Here is a 19,671-nt window from a genome sequence, read left to right on the forward strand (position 1 = left end):
TTGCAACACCGGTGGCAACACCCAAAGGATTGATTTGCATTGAGCGTTTTTCTTTGATCACAGAAGATAACGATGTGTGATTTTCAGATTCACTTGATCCTTGATCATCATCAGAATCTTCATCACTCAGGGTGACAGTCATGCCTTTGTTTTTCCTAAGTCGATTGGCACACTCATTGGCATAGTGTCCATATCCCGAACACTCTCTACATTGTACAGAGTCCAGATTTCTGACATTAGATTGGATTTGCACTTCGGTCTTTGGTCGAAACTGTCCTTTCATAGGAGTAAACTTTTGAGCTTTTGCAAAAGTGGAGTTATTGGGCAGCTCAGATTTTTGTCCAATTTTCTTCTTTTCTCTCATAGTCTTCAAATAATAACCAAATTTCTTAGTAAAAAGTGAGATCGATTCTTCACCTAAATCAGACTTATCCACCTCTTTAGATATTTGAAGGATTTCATCATAAGATTCGGTTGAGGCTTCAAAGGCTATTGTCTTCCCTTTATCCTTCCTTTGTAGATCAAGATTCATCTCAAAAGTTCTGAGAGAACTCATTAGTTCATCCAAGTTGATCGTTGAAGTGTCTTTAGATTCTTCAATAGCTCAGACTTTGACATTGAATCTCTCAGGAAGAGATCTTAGAACCTTGTTCACCAATCTTTCATTTGGTATGGGATCTCCTAGGCCATGTGATTCATTTGAGAGTTGTCTCAACCGGCAGTCATACTCAAGAATAGACTCCTTGTCCTTCATTCTCAAACTTTCGAACTTTGATGTCACCATCCTTAGCCTAGTTTTACGCACACTTGCGGATCCTTCACAGTGCTTCTGGAGTATCTCCCAAGCATCTTTGGCGCATACACAAGTGGTGATTAAGTTAAACATCCTTGTGTCAACAGATGAAAATATAGCAATGAGAGCCTTGGAATTAAAGTTTGAAGTTTGCACTTCATCGACAGTCCATGTACTTTCAGGTTTGAGCCGTGTGTCTCCATCAGCATCCTCGAGTTTTGGTGGACTCCAACCATCAAGTACACGTTGCCAAGCTCTTTCATCAATGGATTTAATAAAAACCCTCATCTTTACTTTCCACAATGCATAGTTTGATCCATCCAACACGGGAGGCCTAAAAACAGTATTTGTTGATCCTTCCATAATTCCTTTTCACTCTGAAAACAAAACAAAACAGGATCTCACCTAGTAGCGTCAAGTGGAGGCTCTGATACCAATTGAAAGTTCTGTTTCCACAGTGTATGTGTGAGTTGAGAGTGAGTGTTGTGTGTTTCAGAATATAGGTGTTGTGCGTAGGTGTTGTAACACCCACGACAATATGCAGCGGAAGTTATAATTTTAACACACCTATACGTAGCTGGAATAACGATAATAATAAGAGAGACTAGATATAAATTATGCACAAGTATCAAATACTTGTGCGGTGCCTCAGGGCAAAATAATTCACTAGAAAAACTTGTAAGTTTACAAAAAAACCAATACTAGTGAAAGAATCAAACAACTTCCTTATAAAGGCGAGTAACAAATTGCATCCTACACCTCTAACAAACCGTATAACAAAACTATATCGGATGCATCAACCGAGAAGTGACAAAAGTCTTCAACACTCAACACACTAATCAACACTGTGATTAGGTGTTGTCTTCGGATGTTGGCAGCACTTCACAGCAACACGTTATCAATCACGAGATGGCTACAGTCTCGAAAAGCTCTTCAAACTCCTTCGTATGTCGCCCACTCCTCTTTTTCTCACCTCACCTATTAAAGCACCCACAGAGTTTTATTAGAAAAAAACTCCTTCAAAAACAAAGATCTCATATCTTCAAGATATAAGATTCCATATATCAAAGATATTATGGCTCCCAAATCTACACGAGATCGCATCATAAATTAGAGATTATTCTCAAGTCTAGAAAGACAAAACATTAGAGATATTAATAAGGAAATTATATCAAGGAATTTAATTCCTTTCAGACACGAATCATGCACTTTATGGTTTCTTACTCACGTTTTTTGTGATTTAGGTGCAAGGGGGCTGCCGTCTTGGGTAGCTATGAAGCTGATAATGTCGAGAAGGAAGAGGATTAAGGTCTGGAGTCAAATCTTGGGCGGTTTAGGTGATAATATATGAGGGCCGATCAGTGCTTGAGAAAAACATGAATTAAACCACACAATGACACAAAACTCCCAAATATAATACAAATAATATGGTCATCTCCTTGGTAAATATATAACGGCTCCATAATACAAATAAATATTTAGGATTCTTGATGACTCGATCCAACCTCATCAGTGACCTACCATGGTGCTCAAAGAGCAGCCACAATAGCCCCACCAGAAATAACCGATGTTAGGTTTTTTGTATTAAATAACAATAATAATAAAACTAAATCATGCATAAACATATCTATAAAATGAAATATGAAATGCATGCAACTGTACTCAATAATAAGTGGATAACTACAGTCAATAAATGTTATTATAACAACAATAATTATTCTCGAGCAACAGCACACAAGGGAGCTACATTGTCATACTGCTAAACTGTCATGCCGAGTGAGATACTCCGTGTTATGCTAAGACAAACACCCAGGACTCCGCTCACGACAGATATCAAACGATACAATGGAATGACACAAACTTAATAGAACCAGATAATACAACCCGAAGGACTGTGCACATTGGCAGGAATGCACAATTGTATCTATAGTGTCGGGTGTAACGATAAAAGTTATATTAGTTGCAATATGATCTCGAGATAAATAACAAGTGTCGAGTAGTTACATAAAACAATATAGAATAAACAAGAACGATAGAGCTCAAGATGTATATCATAAATGTCATGTCATATTCCAAATTCCATAATATATAACAAAAAAGGAAAATTAAATCCACTGAGGAATTTAGAAACAATAAATAATACAAATAAGATAACTACACATAATAAAACATAAATACTCATAAAAGATAATTTATGTCTTACCGTCATATGTTAACGAATTGTTACATACATATACAAACACAACAATTAATAATCAAATTTCCATGTCATCGCCTTGGCCTATATTATTTAAAATATTCAAAGACTGGAGAAATTCATAAAAAATCAACAGCTTGAATAGTTCAATTGATATTCTAAAATATTCAAAGTTGTTATATTCTTACAAATTCACAACTAGCTATTTAAACTCGTCAAATTTTTCACACTAGCTTAAATAATTCAAATAGTATTTCTAAGTCTTCAAAGTTGAATTATTTAGCTCAACATCCAACTGGACGAATTTATATCGAAACTTTGTTCTAAAATTCCCAAAACAAATTTTTCTAGTTCAAATATCGCAAAACTAGGATTTATAAAATAAAAAATCCAAGAATTCCTTAAAATCTCAACTTTGCCAATTTACTTGTTTATCATTTTCATCTTGTTTCAAAATTGAATTATTTAGCCCAAAATCCAAATCGTCAAATTTATATCTAAACTTTTTTTCTAAAATTCCCAAAACAAATATTTTTAGTTCAAATAAAAAAAAACTAGGATCTATACAATTAAATATATGAGAATTCATGAAATTACAATATTTGCCAGTTTACATGTTTACCATTTTCAGCTCGTACATAGGCTCGGTTTTAATGTCATAATTCAATATATACTTATTCAAAATATACATACATAAATGGTTGTAATTCTAACTCAATTTCCCATATTTTATCAGAAGATGTCGAAGTGAAGTTCAATCATTTCGACAAGCTAATTCACACAAAACAAAATCTCCGTGAAACATATTTTCGGTTCGTCACTTGATAACATTAAATTCATATCTAATTCGTTTTTTTCTCTAATAAAGTTGTGCCAATTGGAAATGAAATATAACTTGATTTTCTAACTTTGTATAGTTCACTACAAAAAAACGGACAGCATAGCGACGGTTTTAATAAAATCGTCGCTAATATAGCGACGTTTTTCAATTAACCGTCGCTATATAGCGACGGTATTTAATAAACCGTTGCTTGTTTAAAATAGCGACGGTTTTTAGAATAACGGTCGCTAAATTAGCGACGGTTTTAAATAAACCGTCGCAATTTAGCGACCGGTTTTCACAAACCGTCGCTCATATTGCGACTGTTTCCAAAAACCGTCGTTATTTAAAGCAACGGTCTTTTTACCCGTCGCCATTAATAAAAATGGAGACGGTTTTACGAAACAGTCGCAATATTATAACGACGGTTCTAGTTAGACCGTCGCTTTAAAATAGCGACGGTTTGGAGTAAATGGTCGCTAAATAGAATAAGCAACGGTTTTTAAAAACATAGTCGCTATTATAACGACAGTTTCTTTACACCCGTCGTCATAATAGCGACGGGTTTAAGACAACCGTCGCCGATTTTAAATCGGCGACGGTTTTGAAATAACCGTCGCCGATCTAGTTTGGCGACGGTTTTCTACAAACCGTCGCTACATGACGACGGTGAATTCATAACAGTCGCTATATAACGACGGTTTTATTCATATTCGTCGCTATATAGCGACTGTTCCTAAATAACCCGTCGCTATGTTTGTATATAATCAGCCCTCCCCGAACATTTCTTACACGATTTCATCTCTGTTTCGTTTTTTTTTCGAACTCTATCAATTTTTTTCTCTGTTTCGATTTTTTTATTGTGTACTTAACATTTTTTCGTATTTATGTTGTAGATTTGATTGTCGATGCGATCTTCCAACGCTACGTGGGAGCTGCAAATCTTCGCACAAATCAGGTTTTAATTTACTATATATAAATACCGTTGTTTATATATTAATTTACTATAAATACCGTTTATATATTCGCACAAATCTTCACACAAATCTTCGCAGAAATCTTCGCAGAATCTTCGCACCCCGTTTATATTTTGATTTTTGCGATAAATCCCGCCGCTTTTTATGCGGCGGGATTTTTTAAAAAACCTCCGAACAAAATAGCGACGGTTGTTAAAAGACTGTCGCTTCAGATAGCGACGGTCTTTTTATTTAATCTGTCGCTCCATATAGCGACGGTATTTAATGTTCGTCGCTTATAATGGCGACGGTTTTTAGAATAACCGTCGCTAATATAGCGACGGTCTTCTTCAAGAAACCGTCGCTAATATAAGCGACGGGGAGCCAAACCGTCGTCTTTAGAAGACGACGGGGCCTCTGGTCACGTTTAATAAAACCGTCGTCTTTACCGTCGCTAGGCCTAATTAGCGACGGTTTGACCGTCGCTAATGGCCCAATTTTTTTGTAGTGGTTGGGATCATTTCGAAGATAAAACATAGCTAATATAATTTAATTAGACCATCAACTCAAGACTCCAAATCAAAGCATTTCAGAGTTCATTTAAACACATGACTAAAATTCGAACATAAACAAAAATTTCCGAACTTACCTCCAAGTCTTCAAACTCTTAACCAAAACCAACAATACGACATATATCAATCATTGAACACAAAATTAAATTTAAAAGTATAAATTAACTCCAGGCTTTTGGAGGTACCTTGAATCAAGCTCCTACGTACTCAAATAGATTGGGAATCGCACTCTACAAGCTCCAAGGAACAAGAAAATGGCTAAAAAGAAGCTGGAGGATGAAGTATGACCTGTTTCCGATAGCAGAGCCGGCCCTGGGGCAGGGATCCTGCCCAAGGCCCAAAATATACCAAATTTTTGTGGCCCAATATTGTTATATATCGGCTTCACAATCCTCCTCCTAACTCTCAATTCTGAACACAATTCTTTTCAATTTAATTTTATGGTGAACTTGTAACATAAACCTGGATTATGACACCTTGAAATTTGAATAAATGATTGTCCTTCTCACAAGTTAATTGTATGTTGTCACTTTTCGCTTGTGGAGCCTTTCAAGGTCGATGTTTGGAGGTGTTACGGTTGGTGTTGTACAACACTCTCGGCAACAATATCCGATTTACTTCGTTGTATATGTGGTCTTCCTTGAACTTGAAATAGTAGGGCTTCATATGACTAGGTTTGTAATAGTAATGACACACAAAATAGCGTTTCGTTCGCTTCGGCTTTTGAGCAACATCTTGGCTTTTTGATGGAGTTCTCTTGGTCGTGAAGTAACTGACAGTGGTTTCGATGTACCCATGTTTTCTTTCACAAATACAGTTGGTTTTGATGATTCTCCAATTTCAAACACACTATTTTTTAAAGCCTAATCTAGTTTTACTATCTTTTTCCATCATCGGTATGGAATCAAGCTTGGATGTACTCGAGTTGAACTTAGAAAGTTTTTCAGTTGCCTTTTTAATTTCATCCTTGGTTTGACGTAATTCCAAATTTTTTTTTCTTGAGATCACTTCGAGTTTGGCAACTACAGAATTTAGCTCAGTATTATCTTTTGAGAGAGTTGTGTTCAGCTTGTTTTTTTTATCCAGCCAGCATATAACTCCTCATACATCTTTTGTATACTTTCTAGAGTGATTTCTTCATCGTCAGCTTCCAAATATTCCAGAGCACTTAAATTTCTAGAAGTTACAGAGTTAAAGCACATTGATTCTAGATAGGTGTTCAAGCCAGGTGTTGCAATATCGGAGGCAAAACCTATCAGATTAACTTGTAACCAGAGTCTTTCTTCCAAAAGTACAGTCAACGACGTGTGATTTTGTAATGTCCAAAAATAAGATGATGTAATTCAACTGCATGCAAATCTAGGGAAAATGAAAAATAACTAATTAAATAGTTTTAATGACATGAATTAACTATGATATGCATGAGTACATGTTTAAAAATAGGGTTTATCGTTAGGATGCATAAAATTGTATTATTTAAAGGTTATTCGATATATAATCGAAGAACGGAGACCGATGACTAAAAAAAGGAAAATATTTTTATTAAATAATGTTTTTAATTATTTAGAATACTAATGCTATATAATATTTTTGAAAAGGAGGTGTTTTGAGGTGATTTTAGTCGTAATTTTTAATAGTATTCGATTTTCGACGAAAATATGAACTTTTTAAGAACTCGACTAATATTTCCACAACCTTTTATAAATAAAATATTTTAAATATTAATTAATGAGCTTAATGGGCCTAATATACTAGACTAATGGTCTTAGCTTACACCATGTGTTTTAATTAAAATAAAAACTAGCAAACCTTACCCTAAACCCCATAACTAACGTCCCCCACTCCCCTTACACAAACTAGGACTCTCTCAACAAGACCACACACACACACACACACACACACGAAGGTTTTGAGAGGATTTTGGCATGGAGTTGAGGAAAAATCAGCCTAAGGTTTTCTGCGTCGTCGTTCTTCGTATCGCCAAAACGTTTTCGTGTATAAATTATAGGCGAAGGCACGCCTTAATCTCTTTTTTCTCATCTATCACGCCATATTATTGAATTGAATTATGTTTGCATGAAAAAAATGGTTACCATATTTTATTTTCGTTTTTGACATGATCAAAACTCGTGTTTGTATGATTTAAAACTTATGTATATGTTGCATAAAGGGGCTGCCATCCTAGGTAAATAAAAAGGGGCAATTTTAAGAGGGTTTAAAGGCCTAGACAGCCTGATGCAAGGGCTTGACATGCAGGAGGAAGCTCGGTCAGAAATTCACAAAATTGTGCACAAGGGTTCAGCTAGTAAGGAGCAGCACGTGCGGCTCGACTAGGGCTCGGGCTGGACATGATTAGGGGTGAGAAATAGTCCTAGCCATGCTAGGACTATAGCGCGACAACGGGGGAAGAGCCCATGTGCGATGGGACTCTTCCCATGCAACCGAGGGTTGTGCCGTGCAAAGGGGAACCACGGCTTGGCCAAGGGGTCCAGGCTAGGTCTAAGAGTTGTGTAGGGAGGGTCTCGAGGGTCTGGGCTCGGGTGGTGGCTTGGGGAAGGAGCCCTCGATGTGTAGGAGTCCTAGGCGCAAGAGAACTATCGTGCATGCTCTTGTTCGGGCATGAGGCTGCAGCATGGGCTAGGGGCTGGTTCGAGGGGTCAAGGCTGGTCAGTAAGGTCCATATGTGTTCTGGTCAAAGTTTGGCTCTAGTTGGCTCGGGCATGGCTCGATGAAATCTCGAGATGGCTCGAAAGATTCTCGCTAGGGTTCGGTTCTTGAGTTTAAATGGCTAAGGGGTCTAACCATGGTCCACGGGGGTCTATTCATGGTTCATGAGGGCAATTTAGGTATAAAAGGTATATGTGTAAACTTGGGATTAAAATATTAAAGTTTGAATTAATTCGGGGATTTAACGCCTTACGAATTAATAAATATAAAATAAAATTGAAATTCTCTAATTTAAGCTAAATAAAAATATTAGAGATTTAATTTAAGCTTAAATAATTATTTGGGATGGTCTAGAGTCAATGAAAGTGAGAAAAAATCAAAATCGAGAAATTCTAAGTCTATGGGTAAAACTGTCATTTTACACCTAAAAAAAGGATAGACGTCCTGAAAGTGCCTTGAATGCTCTAAAATAGGTTAATATGTTTATTTTAAATGTTCATGAAATTTTATGATGAAACGTTAATTCTAAAAGATAAGTTCCATGTTCGGTTTAAAAAAAAATGATTTTTATATGCTTTAATTTTTAGTTGAAGGAGGTAAAGTGATTGAGACTAATACGATGATATGTAATGCCAAGGCTCAGTTGACGAGTAATACTGTCGCTGATTTTCCCGCCGCCCAATACTCTGGTTACACGTAGATGGATCCATCGACCTTCAGCTGATACGAAAGTCACAATTAACGATCTGAATTCAATAAAAGGGAAACATATACGTATATGATGAGAAGGAAAATGCTTATGATGAATGGAAAAATGTTTAAAGTTTATGCATGTTCATGAAAAGTATTTTAAGTAAAAGTATTTTCACTGTTACTTGTGATTGTATATGTATTACTTGTTATCATGGTTACGCTTTGCTGAGTTAATAGACTCACTAGGTGTGCTCGATACAGGTGATCATGATATTGATGTTGTTTAGGGATTTGATGGTTGATCTTACTGGACTGAAGGTGCACACAACCCGAGGACCAGCGCTAGTTTTCCGCATTTAGATTAAGTTGATGATTTAAGTTTACGTTAAAGATTTTATGACTTTTATGATGCTTTTGAGAGGTTTTTGAGATAATGTTAAAGTTAGTTTTATTTTGAAATATTGTTGTGTTTAGGTTTTGTAAATGATTGATGATTTATGTTTTGACTTACTTTCCTTTGAATTTTCCAATATAATTGGTTGTTTTATTTTTAAAGATTGTGCAAAGTTAATTTAAAAATATATGTCTATATATATGTATATATATTCGGCCAAAGTTTTTTAAAAAATATTTCTAGTACTTTTTAAGAAAACGAGTAGTGGACATTTCAGTTGGTGTCAGAGAATGTTCCTGCAAAGAGTTGTGCCACTGTCAGTTCCGGAAAGCTCAGTCGTCAAGCCTCAAATCTGTAAGTTTAATTGCTTTACATGATTTTATGATGATACATGCATGTTTACATGGATTGTACGATTACGTTACATGTTTAATAGCTTTTTAAGGATAAATGTTATATATGCTTAAAGTTGCTCAAAAAGATATAAGTATATGTTGCATGATTAGAAAACTTAGATTTAAATGCATATTGGTTACGTTCAGAGAAAATGTTCAGATATAATGTCTCCTAGATGCGCATCCAGTACTGATAGGCAATCTGAGAATATTGAGGATCGTCAAGGGAATTCACCCCCACCTCGTAATGGGGATGCTGCTATTCGTGCACTGGAGGGCATGGCAGGCTTCTTTGAGCAGCAGTTTCAGCAAGCTCCAAGGCCACAACACGATGTTTATGATCAGTTCCGGAGGCTATGCCCAAGGAATTTTCTAGCACCACTGATCCATTTGCTGCTTAGGGTTGGATTCGACCACTGGGGGTGCACTTTCGATATCTGAATATGGGAGAGTTGACCATGTTAGGTGTGCCACACATATGCTAAGAGATGGTGCTTCCCTTTGGTGGGAAGGGGCAGAACATGGATTCATTTGGCTATACTTACTTAGGTTCGATTCAAGGAAATATTCTATGAGAAATACTTCACTGCTGACGTCCGAAGATGCTTGAAGAGAGAGTTCATGAGTCTCCGCTAAGGGGACACGACTGTGGCCGAGTTTGTGAGGAAGTTTGATAGAGGTTGTCACTTTGTGCCCCTCATTGCTATAGATGCTGCAGATAAATTAAGGCACTACATGGATGACCTTCGACCTACTATATGTCGTGATGTGATGATGATGCGACCGGCAGAGTATGCAGCTGCCACTGACTATGCATTCCAAGCTGAGCAAGCCTTGAAAGATATTGATTATGAGATGCAGCGCAAGAGTCAACAACACTGGCAGAGCTCTCAGCCAAATAAGAAGCCATTTATGGGGAACTACTAGAGCTCATGGGCAGGAAAATCACCAAGGGCAAGTGAAGAAGTCGGGACAGTAGGCACCTAGGCCACAACATGACGTATATGATCAGTTCCAGAGGCTAAGGCCGAAGGAATTTTCTGGCACCACCGATCCCTTTGCTGCTGAGGCTTGGTTTTGTGAACTCGAGGTACACTTTCGCTATCTGAATATGGGGGATTCTGACCGTGTGAGGTGTACCACTTACCTGTTTAGGGATGATTCTTCTTTATGGTGGGAAGGAGCCGATCATGGTGTTAATATTGCTACACTTACTTGGGATCGATTCAAAGAGATATTCTACGAGAAATACCTCACTGCTGATGTTAGAGGGCGATTGAAGAGGGAATTTATGACTCTCCGTCAGGGAGACGTTTATGTTGCTGAATTTATGAATAAATTTGATAGGGGTTGTCACTTTGTACCCCTTATTGCGAGGGATGTTGCTGAGAAGCTTAGATACTTCATGGATGGTTTACGACCTACCATTCATAATAATGTTATGATGATGCGTTCTTTTGATTATGCTACTGCTAATACTTATGAATTCAAGTCTGAGTAATATTTGAAAGACATTGAGTTTGAAGTGCAGCGCAAGAGGAACCGTGCCCAAAAATCGAATCAGCAGAGTAAGAAGCCTTTTATGGAGGCTAGCAAGGGTCAGGGTCAGCAGAAATTGGGGGCGCAAAAGAATGATGTGAAGCCTTTGTGCAAGGAATGCAACCACCACCATTATGGCAAGTGTCTCTCTGGAAAGTGCTTCAAATGTGAAGAGCGAGGACATATTTCCCTCAATTGCCCTAAGCTACAGGCACCTGCAACTGGTAGGGCATACGTCATTCATGCTAAGGAGGCTGAAGCAGAGCCAGACACGACTTTGATTACTGGTAACCAAGTTGTTTAATGATTTTACATTGCTTTTATACATAAAATATTAATTTGATTATCGGAATTGATTAGTAAAATGAGGAACATAGAGGAAAATAGGTTGCATGTCCTACTTGAGCTGGATTTAAGAAATGACATTGAAAATTTTAGAAATTGAGCATAAAATATAAGCTTTAATAAATTAAATGAATAATTGAACCAAATTAATAATTTTTGGCCTTAAGTATGGAGGAATGAAATTGGGGTGTCGATTGTAAAGAAATAAAAAATTTAGGGACCAAACAATGAATTTCGAGAAGTTTAAGGCCTAACTAATTGAGCTCGAAAATTTATTGGGAAAGAAATGCAGTTTTTGAGATTTTGAGGACCGAAATGCAGAAAGTTAAAAACTTTAAAGGCTGAAATGATATCTCCGAAAATTAAGAGGGCTAAGTGTGATAATTTTCGAGAACGACTCTAGGTTCCTAGTGGAGATTCACTGAGAGAGATTGTTATGGAGGAAAATCATACACCCCGTACTCCATTCATCTTGGAAGCGCGAAGATGTATAAGGATCTGTAGCAATTGTATTGGTGGTCGGGCGTGAAGCAAGACATCTTGCATTTTATGTCTGAATGTTTGACATGCCAGAAAGTAAGGCAGAGTATCGGAATACGCAGCACAAGTGTGATAGGATGCAAAACTTAAGCCAATCAGATTAAGTATGAAGTGAATGAGGGAGACTAAGCTTTTCAATAATCAAGACTAGAAAAAATTTCGAGGAAGAAATTCTATTTAAGGAGAAAGGAATTGTAACGCCCGAACACACTAACTACATGCATGCATTAAAAAATATTTGAAATTTATTTAAATGAGTGGTCTAGAAGCATGTTTAGTATTTGCATGGTTTAACAATGATTGTGTAATCGCATGTTATGAATGTAAACTGTATGTGGTCGAATACGCGATGCACGGAAAAGGCAAGAGAATCGGGACGATTTTAATAAAGTTTCTATTTTTAGAAATTTATAAATAAAAATTTCTATATTTAGAAAGTCTGAATTAGGAAAGCGGAAATTAATTTATATTAATGGACGAATTTAATCAGTAACGAACTTTTACGAAGAAAAATAGTAGTTTCGGGCGTGCAATATTAGAAACTTTTAAATATTGTTGGGACTCTTAGTAAAGATTAATTAAGTATTTAATTAATTGCTTAATTGGGCTTAGAGTAGGAAATATTTAATTAAATAATTAGGGCTCATCATGTAAATTAAACCCACTATTAACTTATTTAAAAGAATCATACCCTACCACAAACTCCTCATTCAAGTTTCCCCTATCCATCAGCACACACTCACACACACTAGAGTCTTAGGAGGCCGAAACCTAGAGGAAGCAAGCAAGGAAGGAAAAATTCGCACCCAGTTCGTCTCTTGTCGCACCTTCCTCTCATATCTAGTAAGAAATAAGGATCAAGGCATGTTTTCTAACCCTTTTTCAAGCACCATTCACTCCATATTATTGCATGTATCTGATTTGTTGTGAAAAACTTGTGAGGATTATGGTTTTAAGCTTCCTACATGTACGTTTCATGTTTTCATAAAAGATTTTTTATGTTTATTAAATTGTTGTGGGAAGGATTCAAAACTATGGTTTCAAGGGCTGGTCTAGACGATTAGGAAGATGTTTGTAAGGACAATAGATGAGCCAAACCAACACATGGGGTTGCTGTCCCTGCACACAATCGTAAGAGACCAAGAAGTGGGAAGGGTTCGGGCTTTAGCTTCCTTGAGCCATGGGGGCTGCATGGGATTCTACCCATGGTCTGGAAGGTTTTTTAGGGTCCTAAGAAAGTCTAGGAGGTTCTTCGGCTGCACATGAAGAAGCGTTCGTCGTGCGGCTGTTGTGGGGAGGTTGGTGTGCTGAGCGTCTGGTCTGTGTCAAAATGGGCTTGATCATGGTCTTATTTAGTGTGTACGGAAGGGGTATAGAGCCTAGTTTGAGGTCGTTTCGAGCCGTAGTCCGTTCGAGGTCGTAAATTGCCCAAACGTCTCAAAATAGGAGCGAAGTGAGCCTAGGTTAAATTCTAAATCCTTGTTTCGGTTTTGGCTTGGGTTTGGGGACTTCCTCCAACTTATATTGAGTCTTAGGATGTTAATAAAGGTCTGGTCTCGGGTTGGTTCTAGTCAGGAGGGTAGTTTGGTCATTTGTTTTACCGGAAACGCGAAAACGGTGGTAAACTATTCATCCGGTAATCAAATTGAGTCGTTTTTGAAACGTAGGACCTAAGATTAAATTTCCAGCAAGATACTGGATATTTTGGAGTATTTTAAAAGTTTTAAAATCTATTTGTCTTCTTGGTTCAAAGTCTAAGGTCGTCCGGATACGTATATCGTTGAAACATGTGCGATCAGTTCGAGAAAAGTCGAGGTTGGTTTGCAACTTCCTAAAAGAATTCCAAATCATTTTAAATTTTATTTTATAAGTTTTAAAGTATATGCATGATATATGCTATTTTTAGAAGTTTTAACGTATTTGCATGTATTTGTTATTGTTGGCAATTTCGATGTATACGAATGATATGAGCCATTTTTGGTAATATTAAATAATATGGAAAGTCATGAATGTTCTATGAAATTAAAAGTTAAAGGGAAATATTTTTGAGCAATGTGAATTGATCGTGATGAAAAGTTAGTAAGGGATCCATTGAAAACGTGAACGGTAAACTTGAAATGACGAAAGAGAGTGAACCGTTGAAAACGTGGGCGGGAATATCAATGAGAACGGATCCGTTGAAAACGTGAACGATGAATTTATGTTTATTATAGCCGGTGGGATCGTCGAAAACATGGACGTTGAACCCGACGGCCTAGTATTATGGTTTATAGATGGATCATTCGAATAAAAACTGTCACTTTCGAAGAGCGGACTTCACATAAAAATGATAATTTTAAAAGGAAAAATTTCATATTTAAGCATGATTTCAAAAGTTTCATATTTTGAAGGTTTCATGATAGCATGAAAAAATTTATTTTCAGCAAAAATAATTTTTTATGCATGTGATTGTATAGTTATGTACTTGCTACATGAGGTTTGAGTATGCTCAGTCATTAGACTCACTAGGTTTGAATGGTTGCAGGTAATGGTGATGTTGAGTCTTGAAGTGCGAACTATTGAGGTATCCAGAGGGCGAAGTGCATACCCGATGACCTAGAAATTCCGCATATGTTAGAGAGTTTTGATAATTTTATGGATCATCGCTTTTATTTATAGGCTATTAGGGTGCTAGAATTATTGAGCTAAATTTTGGACTTTTAATGCTTATTTTACTTATTCCACATGAATGATTATGGATGACATGGAGTTTTGTGTATTTTATTATTAATGCTAGTTTATTTATGATAAAATAATTATGCATGACTTTACAAAAAAAAACTGGTATAAATTAAAATGAATTAGAAGTTAGGGTCGTTTCATACACACTCATTCATATCCGAGACTTCGTCAAGCGACTAAATATTATACCTGAGGGATATGATATTGGGTTTCAAAGTTTCTATTCATTCTGATGATCAAATTATCACTTCGAGAATTGTAAAGAATCTGGAGCTTCGTTTGCAAAAAGATGTGGTTCGGGCAGATCTCATTGTACTCCCTATGCCTGAATTTGACATCATACTTGGCATGGATTTTCTATCATTGAATTGAACTTCGATAGATTTTCGGCAGATGTCAGTGTTTATTCGACCACCCAGCGGGAAATATTTTGTTTTTTCAGCAGCGAAGAACAAGCAAATGCCGCACATTATCCCTTCTATGTGCGCGAGGAATCTTATGAGACGAGGATGCCAAACTTTTCTAGCATGTGTTACTACATCACATGCTCCTATCAGTCAGAAGCTAGAGGATGTTGAGATCATAAGAGACTTTCCTAGTGTCTTTCCTGAGGACGTTTTTGGCATTCCACTAGACCATGAGGTGGAATTTTCTATTGATTGATGTCGGGCACTGTACCAACTTCTAAAGCATCCTATCATCTAGCACCTGCTGAGATGAAATAGCTAAAAGATAAAATTCAAGAGTTGTTGGACAAGGGTTTTATTCACCCTAGTTGTTCTCCATGGGACGCACCGATATTATTTGTGAAAAAGAAGGATGATAGTATGCAACTCTGCATTGATTATCGAGAGTTGAATAGAGTCACCATCAATAACAAGTATCTCTTACCGAGAATTGAAGACTTATTTGATCCATTACAAGGAGCATTGATATTCTCGAAGATAGATCTTCATTTGGATATCATCAGTTCAAAGTGAAAGAGTCTGATGTTCATAAGACAACATTTAGAACTCGATATGAGCATTATGAGTTTATGGTCATGCCATTCGGATTGACCAATGCGCCAACGATCTTCATGGATCTCATGAATTGCGTATTTTACTTGTATCTGGATCAATTTTTTTTAATCTTCATCGATGACATTTTGATCTATTCAAAGAGTAAAGTGGAGTAGCATTTGAGGACAACACTGCAAATACTGCAAGATCGTAAATTATACGCAAAGTTCAGAAAGTGCGAGTTTTGGCTCGAGAGAGTGGCGTTCTTAGGCCACATTATTTCTAGAGATCGGTTTGAGGTTGATTCGAGTAAAGTAGAGGTAGTGAAAGAGTGGCTCGTACCTAAGAGCTTAACCGAGATCCGAAGTTTCTTGGGTCTAGCTGGATATTACCGAAAGCTTATTCAAGGATTCTCATCTATTGTGGTACCCATGACTGCCTTGACAAAGAAGAATACAAAGTTTATATGGGGATCCGAGTGTCAAGAAAGATTTGACGATTTGAAGCAAGCTTTGATTTCAGCGCTAGTTTTATCGATGCCATCGGGACAAAGAGCGTATGTTCTTTATACAGACGCTTCAAAATGTTGTTTGGGTGCAGTTCTGATGCAAAATGACCGAGTTATTGTATGGGGAGAAGTGCAAGATTTTCACCGGCCATAAAAGTTTGAAATGCTTTTTCATAATAGAAGAGTTGAATATGAGGCAACGAAAATGACTAGAGTTGATAAAAGACTATGACTGTGACATTAGCTACCATCCAAGAAAAGCTAGTGTTGTAGTGAACGCATTGAGTAGGAAGGCGGTAGTTATTACTCAATTATCACTTCAGAGAGCTATGCATTCTGAGATTCAGCGATTTGAGCTTACAGTATATGCTAGGGGCGAGGCCCCTAATCTTGCCACCATGACAGTATAGTCGACTTTGAGAGATAAAATCCGTGAGAGAAAGTTTACTGATGAGCAATTGCACAATAGGAGATTGAGAGATGAAGCTAAGCGCCGGAAGCTGTATTCTGAGATGGATGGTATAGTTCGATATCTAGATCGACTTTGGGTTCCTAGTGGTGATTCTTTGAGGGAAGTCATTATGAAGGAAGCTCATGATACTCCTTATTCTATTCATACAGGATGCACAAAGATGTACAATGATTTCAGTTATTGTACTGTTGGCCGGGTAAGAAACGAGACATCCTGCAATTTGTATCTGAATGTTTGAAATGTCAGCAAGTTAAAGCCGAACATCAGCGGCCAGCGGGAAAGCTTAAGCCACATCCTATTCCCGAGTGAAAATGAGAAAATATTATCATGGATTTTGTTGTGGGATTGTCAAGGACTATCAAGGGATACAATGCCATTTAGGTGATAGTTGATCGTCTTATGAAGTCAGCGCATTTTTTACCTATCAAGACTATATTCACCATGACACAATATTCAGAGCTGTATATTCGAGAAATAATTTGACTGCATGGAATTCTCGTGTCTATCATTTCTGACAGAGATCCGAGGTTCACAACATCTTTCTGGAAAAGTCTTCATGCAGCAATAGGGACTAAATTATTATTCAGTACATCATTCCATCCTCAAACCGGTGGTCAGTCTGAAAGAGTGATTAAATTTTGGAGGATCTACTTCGAGCTTGTGTGATTGATTTTCAAGAAAGTTGGGAACCGAAGTTGCCTCTAGTGGATTTTACCTATAATAATAGCTATCAATCATCAATAGGATTGATTCCTTATGAGGCACTATATGGAAGAAAGTGTAAATCACTCATACATTAGGACGATGTTGGTGAAAGAGAAGAATTTGGTCTGGACTTGATCAAGCAAACAGCAGAGCTAGTAGTCAAAATTCGAGATAGGATGATACTGTATAAATCCGACAGAAAAGCTAGGCCGAAAAGCGACGAAAAGAGCTAGAGTTTGTAGTAGGAGACCACATATTTGTGAAAATATCACCTATGAAGGGTGTTATGCGATTTGCCAAAAAAGGCAAACTTAGTCCAAGATTCATAGTTCCATTTGAGAATTTGGAGAAGATTGAAACAATAGCCTATAGAGTGGCGTTGCCACTGATGCTAGCTGGAGTACACAATGTGTTCTACATCTCGATACTGCGAAAGTACATGTCGAACCCTTCACATGTACTAAATCATGAGCCACTGCAGTTGACTCTGAATATGTCATACGAGGAAAGACCTATACAAATTTTGGGTAGGCAAGAAAGAATACTCTGAAACAAAGTTATACCAATGATCAAGATCAAGTGGCTAAATCACTTGGAGGAAGAAGCTATTTGGGAAACCGAGAGGGACACGAGGAGTTGCTACTCTGAGTTATTCGTTAAGTTCTAATTTTGAGGACGAAATTTTATTTAACGGATGGAGGAATTGTAAGGTCCAAAAATAAGATGACGTAATTCAACTGCATGCAAATCTAAGGAAAATGGAAAATGACTAATTAAATAGTTTTAACGACATTAATTAATTATGATATGCAGGATTACATGTTTAATAATAGGGTTTATTGTTAGAATGCATAAAACTGTATTTTTTTAATAGTTATTCAAGATGCGATCGAGAACGGAAACAGAGGGCTGAAAAAGAGAAATATTTTTATTAAATAATTGTTTTTAATTAATTAAAATAAGGTTTAAGCTATATGATATTTTTGAAAATAAGGTGTTTTGAGGTGATTTTATACGTCGATTCGTAATTTTTAACGGTATTCGATTTTCGACGAAAATATTAACTTTTTGAGAATTCGGCTAATATTTTCACAACTTTTTATGAATAAAATATTTTAATTATTACTTAATGGACTTAATGAGCCTAATATACTAGACTAATGGGTCTAGTCTTACACCATGTGTTTTAGTTAAAATAAAAGCTAGCAAACCCTACCCAAAATTATTTGCAAAGGCACACCTTAATCTCATTTTTCTCATCTATCACACCATATTATTGAATTGAATTATGTTTGCATGAAAAATATGGTTACCATCTTTTATTTTCATTTTTGAAATTCCATGATCAAAACTTGTGTTTGTATGATTTAAAAATTATGTATATGTTGCATAAAGGGGCTGCCATCCTAGGTAAATAAAAATGGGCAAGTTTAAGAGGGTTTAAGGGCCTAGACAACCTGATGCAAGGGTTTTATATGCAGGAGGAATCTTGGTCGAAAATTCACAAAATTTTGCGCTAGGGTTCCGCTAGTAAGGAGCAGCGCGTGCGGTTCGACCAGGGCTTGGGCTGGACGTGATTAGGGGATAGGAAGAGACCTAGCCACGCTAGGACTCAAGCGCTACAGCGGGAGAAGATCCCATGTGCGATGGGACTCTTCCCATGCAACCGAGGTCTGTGCCCCGCAAAGGGGAACCACGACTTGGCCAGGGGGTCCAGGCTAGGTCTAAGAATGGTCTAGGGAGGTCTCGAGGGTATGGGCTCGGGTGGTGGCTCTGGTGAGGAGCACCCGAGGCGTAGGAGCCCTAGGCGCAAGGGAACTATCGCACTTTCTCTTGTTCGGGCTGGAGGGTACAGCCTAGGCTAGGGGGCTGGTTCAAGGGGTCAAGGCTGGTCAGTAGGGTCCATAGATGGTCTGGTCAAAGTTTGGCTCGAGGTGGCTCGGGCATGGCCCGATGAAATTGCGATATGGCTCGAAGTATTCATGCTAGGGTTCGTTTCTTGAGTTTAAATAGCTAAGGGGTCGAACCATGGTCCACGATGGTCGATTCATGCTAGGATTCATGCATGCTCACTTGGACATATCCTCGAATTTAAGCTAAATAAAAATATTAAAAATTTAATTTAAAGATAAATAATTATTTGGGATGGTCTAGAGTTGATGAAAGTAAGAAAATGTCAAAATAGAGAAATTTAAGTCTAGGGGTAAAAGGTCATTTTAATACCTAAAAAAAAGATAGACGTCCTGTCAGTGCCCTGAATGCTGTAAAATATGTTAATATGTTTATTTTAAATGTTTATGAAATTTTATGATGAAACGTTAATGCTAAAAGAAAAGTTGCGTGCTTGGTTTAA

The 19,671-nt window shown here is 37.2% G+C and overlaps 2 protein-coding genes across 2 annotated transcripts; one reads left to right on the plus strand and one right to left on the minus strand.

Annotated features, from left to right (window-relative positions):
• Positions 1-604: 604 nt before the first annotated feature.
• On the minus strand, positions 605-1,156 carry LOC140842886 (uncharacterized). The gene has a single exon (XM_073211090.1). The coding sequence runs from the start codon at positions 1,154-1,156 to the stop codon at positions 605-607; it is 552 nt and encodes a 183-aa protein (XP_073067191.1).
• A 9,442-nt stretch (positions 1,157-10,598) lies between these two features.
• Positions 10,599-11,330, plus strand: LOC140842887 (uncharacterized). Its single transcript, XM_073211091.1, has 2 exons — positions 10,599-10,899; positions 10,999-11,330. The coding sequence occupies exons 1-2, from the start codon at positions 10,599-10,601 to the stop codon at positions 11,328-11,330; spliced, it is 633 nt and encodes a 210-aa protein (XP_073067192.1).
• The last annotated feature ends 8,341 nt before the right edge of the window (positions 11,331-19,671 follow it).

Source organism: Primulina eburnea, chromosome 10 (genome assembly GCF_022965805.1).
Source record: "Primulina eburnea isolate SZY01 chromosome 10, ASM2296580v1, whole genome shotgun sequence".
NCBI classification, from domain to species: Eukaryota; Viridiplantae; Streptophyta; class Magnoliopsida; order Lamiales; family Gesneriaceae; genus Primulina; species Primulina eburnea.